The sequence below is a fragment of the Limulus polyphemus genome, unplaced genomic scaffold (genome assembly GCF_000517525.1).
Source record: "Limulus polyphemus unplaced genomic scaffold, Limulus_polyphemus-2.1.2 Scaffold2843, whole genome shotgun sequence".
In the NCBI taxonomy this organism is placed as follows: domain Eukaryota; kingdom Metazoa; phylum Arthropoda; class Merostomata; order Xiphosura; family Limulidae; genus Limulus; species Limulus polyphemus.
Window position 1 is genome coordinate 59128 of NW_013668453.1, and position 5414 is coordinate 64541.

The 5414-nt window shown below is 34.0% G+C and overlaps 1 protein-coding gene across 1 annotated transcript in view; it reads right to left on the reverse strand.

Annotated features, from left to right (window-relative positions):
• LOC111087917 (amiloride-sensitive sodium channel subunit alpha-like) overlaps positions 1 to 5414 on the reverse strand; it is a 21029-nt gene that overhangs the window by 7509 nt on the left and 8106 nt on the right. Inside the window, exons 4-7 of the mRNA XM_022396337.1 lie at positions 5053 to 5154; positions 4412 to 4532; positions 3625 to 3676; positions 3338 to 3392 (exon numbers count right to left, since the gene is read on the reverse strand). Coding sequence (XP_022252045.1) covers positions 3338 to 3392; positions 3625 to 3676; positions 4412 to 4532; positions 5053 to 5154 — 330 coding nt within the window. The remainder of the gene's footprint in view (positions 1 to 3337; positions 3393 to 3624; positions 3677 to 4411; positions 4533 to 5052; positions 5155 to 5414) is intronic.

The following is a 5414-nucleotide window of genomic DNA, read 5'->3' on the forward strand; positions in this document are numbered from 1 at the left end:
TCACGTATTATAATTCCTATTATTGTCAGACTGATTTACAAGTTTCGTTTCTTAGCTAAATGTATTCGACTTTCTTAGGACTAAAAGCTTCAATAACCGTCACGTATTATAATTCATATTATTGTCAGACTGGTTTACAAGTTTCGTTTCTTAGCTAAATGTATTCCACTTTCTTAGGACTAAAAACTTCAATAACCGTCACGTATTATAATTCCTATTATTGTCAGACTGGTTTACAAGTTTCGTTTCTTAGCTAAATGTATTCCACTTTCTTAGGACTAAAAACTTCAATAACCGTCACGTATTATAATTCCTATTATTGTCAGACTGGTTTACAAGTTTCGTTTCTTAAGGATTATTCAGTTTGCAATCTGTCTGAAATATCAATTAAATTATTTTTACCAGATGTACTTGCGCAGGATACTCGTCAAATGATTGTTACTAGATGTATGTGCGCAGGGTATCCGAAAGTGTTCTGTTTCAAGATTAAATAAAATCAATATTACGGGTAACAAATATTATATTTCTTGCTTTTGAAGTTCATATGTCATGCTGTGTTGTAGCATATGGGGAACGTCAATTCCTTCTGTGTCAGGGTTAGGCACTAAATGTGGAGGATGAATAACCACACGTGCTCCGACACTCCGACTAAAGACTTCATTTACTTCCAGATTGAGTTCGAGATTAAGACCTAATAATAACGAGAAATAACATGTGGTAGTACTTAAGTCTGTTTATTATTTATTTTCCCCGAAAGAGGGCCGAAGGCCGCTTGGAGGGGTTATCTGTGGTGACCACTATCACCACTATACAGTGGTGTGTTGTCTGTCAGACACCAAAATTTCGTCACGTAAGGGACGCTTAACGTTGCAATTTGTACTGTCGTGACGTCAGTAGAACGTGCGCATGACATGAATCACGAGAAGAATTATGCACTCCTGGTGTCAAAACTTCAATTGCCATCCAAAAGGTATACACTATAAATATCACTGTTATCCTTACCGATAAAAACAAGACACTGTAAATATCACTGTTATCCATACCGATAAAAACAAGACACTATAAATATCACTTTTATCCTGATACCACTGTTAGCCATACTGATAAAAACAAAACGCTACAGATACCACTGTTAGCCATACTGATAAAACAAAACACTACATAAATATTTAATAGTATACCACTCCAGGAAGATCGAAGTTTTGCCTATGGTATGATATGCATGTAAACTTTTTATTTCCAGTTACCATAAACCAAACCTAGTAAATTTCCACAGAATATGAAGCCTGTTTTATTATTCAGTGAAATTGGATCTCTTCAACTCTGGTAACGAAACGTACAAGGATTTACTATTATGCACAAAAGATATATCCTTCTGAAAGTAAAACTTGATACTAGTGATAAAAAAACCCACACACACTGTTTATAAAGAGAACATTTCAACAAAAGTATTGTGAATTAATTAAAACAGCGTGAATCTCACTCGAGATTATCGTCAGCTTATTTGTCAAATGATGGTGATGGGAAAATCGTTCTGGGGAAGACATATAACTACGTTTACTTACAAAGTAAGCTTATATTTCACCAATTGTGTTACTTAGTAACATACAGAACAACACATCTTCAATATGACAAGTACTGAATTAATATCATGTTATTGACCAGTCTTTACACGACATCCAAAATGCCAAAAATGGTTAATCGTGTTTAGCTTTCCTTTATTGTTTTACTGTATTGCAAAACAAGCCACTTACGGGGGAGCGATATTTATTGTTTCTTGTGTCTCTGACAATAACGTCGGAACCTAGAATAAAATATTTATAAAACGATACACCACGGTTCAACCAGTATTCTTTCTAAGTTACACTGAAACCTAATTTGCATCTAGAAGGTATAACAAAAGATGAAACTTTGCGCTTGTTTTTAACATTATAGGTGAGTTTAAATATTCACAAGTTTTTTGTTTTTTTTTAGATAAGTTACTTACACGTCCTGTTTCACTATTGGATTTCTTTCTGTCATAGTTTAAGTAACTACTCTGGAAGCATCATAAAAACTGCCATTCTTATTACTTTGGAGCCCCCCCCCCCCAGTGGCACAACTGTATGTCTGAGGACTTACAACGCTAGAATCCGGGTTTCGATACCCGTGGTGGGCAGAGCACAGATAGCCCATTGTGTAGCTTTGTGCTTAACTTCAAACAAACAAACAAACAATTACTTTGGAAAATCTGCGTATTATCGATTCTTGGTTAAATATGTATTATTTTCCTGGTTATTAATCAAAACATTAAAATAAGAGCTGGGACAAAACTGTTCATGTTTTTATACATATGTTAAATATTTCTTTTCTTTATCACCAGAGGTAAAGTTGAAAACAGAATCTGTAACGTATAGGCTTAGTGCATTCCTTGATTGGCTGTATCCTTTGCTGTGGACTGCAGTTTCGCCAATTCAAGGGTCATCAGCACAGCTTGGGGTCAGCAAACCAAAGAAATACCATTGGGCCAATTATAATGGTGAAGTGTATAAAATATTTACGATGTTTTGAGTCTGTTTTAGTTCACCATATAAAAGTTAAATGGGCTTAAAACACTATAGATATGTATGTTTCTGTTTATTTGCATAACTTGGGTCAATAGGGAGAGGAACTATTATGTAAAGGTTTTAGTTATAAGTATTAAAACCTTTTATAATCAAAGTTTCAAAATATATCAAAGCCAAATAACAGACATAAATTAAAACTATGACCGTTATCCTATAATTTGTTTTATGTTTATTGAAGCACATACGCACAACGAAGGGATGAGCTTGGTGAGGTCCCATTCCTCTCCTTAGCCATAATCTTTTAAATTTTGTGAAAAAAAATATACCTAGGGAAACTTATATCTAAATAGTTGAATGCATGTATCTTCTCTGAATTATCTTAAAACGATGATTGGTACACTTATTTGATTTTATTATTCTCTCAGTTAGTTATTATAATTCACTCGGAAGCCATTTGTAACTTTGCTCAAAAACAAGGGCAATGTAATGGTCCACTGGCCCGGCATGGCCAAGTGGCTAGGGCACTCGACTTCTAATCTGAGAGTCACGGGTTCGAATCTCCGTCACACCGAAACATACTCACCCGGTGTCCGAATTTGGAGGTGTGAGAAACACCATACGAAACTACTAATGGTCCACTAGACAATCATATTGCATATACACTATGTTCCAAAAGATTGGGCTGACTGCATATTTTACGTTTGTGCATAACTGTTTTAAAGAAAATTCATCGGACATCTGATAGTAATATATATAATACAACAAATTTTTAGCAAACACCTAAAACTTACAAGTTCACCGCCAGGCCAGTTTGACGAAGAAATGGTTGTACTGTAATGGACCTTACTGAAAAAATAAACAAATAAATGATCGTATTTTGACCATGATATATTTTATATAAATAAATAAATGTTAAATTAGATAGATTAAAGTTAAATTAAAATAAATTGTTTATCAATGGGTTTACTTACTCCAAACCCAATTTTTATTGTCAACAACAAGCCATAATAGCTTCACAAAATTCGAATTTAAAATTGGAACATACCAGGGACTTTAAATTGAATTGGATGTTACTCACTAACATGGGCGTTGACAATCACACCGAGGCTCCACATTTTTAATACAGGTATCTGAAAATAGAGGTCGCTGTAAGCAAAATAAAAAAAATACAAACAGAAGTTCAAGTAAAAAATATGGCTCTCTTTACTCGATAAAAATATATATCATGATGATGTCACTTATCGTATAATATCACTGTGTAAAATTGCCAGAGGGCGTTAATATCGCCTGTAGATCATATGAAATAAACCTATAATTTATAAAGTGGGTGAAATTGAACTTCAATTATTGGTAGGTTTAAGAAATACCAGGTAAGACCTTTCTTGGATACTCGTGCACATTTCCACTTCCCAGATGCCCTATTTTTAACAATGAAGAATTCCACTTACCAAATGCCCTATTTTTAACAATGAAGAATTCCACTTCCCAGATGCCCTATGTTTATCATTGAATAATTCCATTTGCCAAATGCCCTATTTTAACATTGAAGAATTCCACTTCTCAGATGCCCTATGTTTATCATTGACTAATTCCACTTCCCAAATGCCCTATTTTTAACATTGAATAATTCCACTTCCCAAATGTCCTACGTTTATCATTGAATCATTCCACTTCCCAAATGCCCTATTTTAACATTGAAGAATTCCACTTACCAAATGCCCTATTTTTTATCATTGAACAATTCCACTTCCCAGATGCCCTATTTTTAACATTGAAGAATTCCACTTCCCAAATGCCCTACGTTTATCATTGAAGAATTCCACTTCCCAAATGCCCTATTTTTAACATTGAAGAATTCCACTTACCAAATGCTTGATATTTGGTGCTAAAGACACAGTTTTCAGTTCCTGGATCCTTTTGGAAAAATGGCAAGGCACACCCACATTTCTCCCTGATGGTCTTTTGTCGACAATTTTCCCTACATCGCTAATAAAAAAAACAATAATCTTAAAACACAACTCCAAAGAACCTTTAGGGTCTTTATTCTAGCGATTATGAAATCAGGTTTCCACTCCCTCTGTTATATATAGATATCAAAGAGACCTGATCATTTACCAAATTATTTTGTTCCTTAATGTTTCTTGCTATCGTGGATATAGATATTACGATCCATTGATTTCCTGCAGGATATTAGTATCAAAAATGATGACGATACTTTTTTGTTCTGAAATCACTAACAAGAAACCACATCGTGAATTGATTTATTAAATAAATTTCCCTCTATTTAGTTCTACAAAACACAACCAGGAGTATTCTTTGAAACCAGGGTTAAGATGCACGTACAGTAAAAGTATATATATATTTTTTATTTCCTGTCAGTCAAACTTACTGATCAGGCGGGTCTTGGGCAATATTTCCGTGTATATATATATGAGAGTAGAGGAAAAATAAAAGCATGGTGATTAAAAAAACTGTCTTTTAAACTTCCATAATAGTATTCTCTGACCTCTTCTGTGTAGCCTCCTTTCTGTCGAGAATCAGCTGGATTCAGAATAACAGAATCACTACAGTTGTCACTGTACGGGGCTGGCAAGTAGAAATGGGATATCTAGTAACCAAAGAGAAAACATTTAATTTTTATTTTTTACGTAAGAACTATTTTTACGTAGTGATGAATTTTCGTGCTTTTAAAAGAGAATTTATTACATACCAAACCCAATTATTCTTCATAGCATTTGAACATGCCTTGTTGTTATCGGTATGGATAACAGTGATATTTACAGTGTCTTGTTTTTATCGGTATGGATAACAGTGATATTTATAGTGTCTTGTTGTTATCGGTATGGATAACAGTGATATTTATAGTGT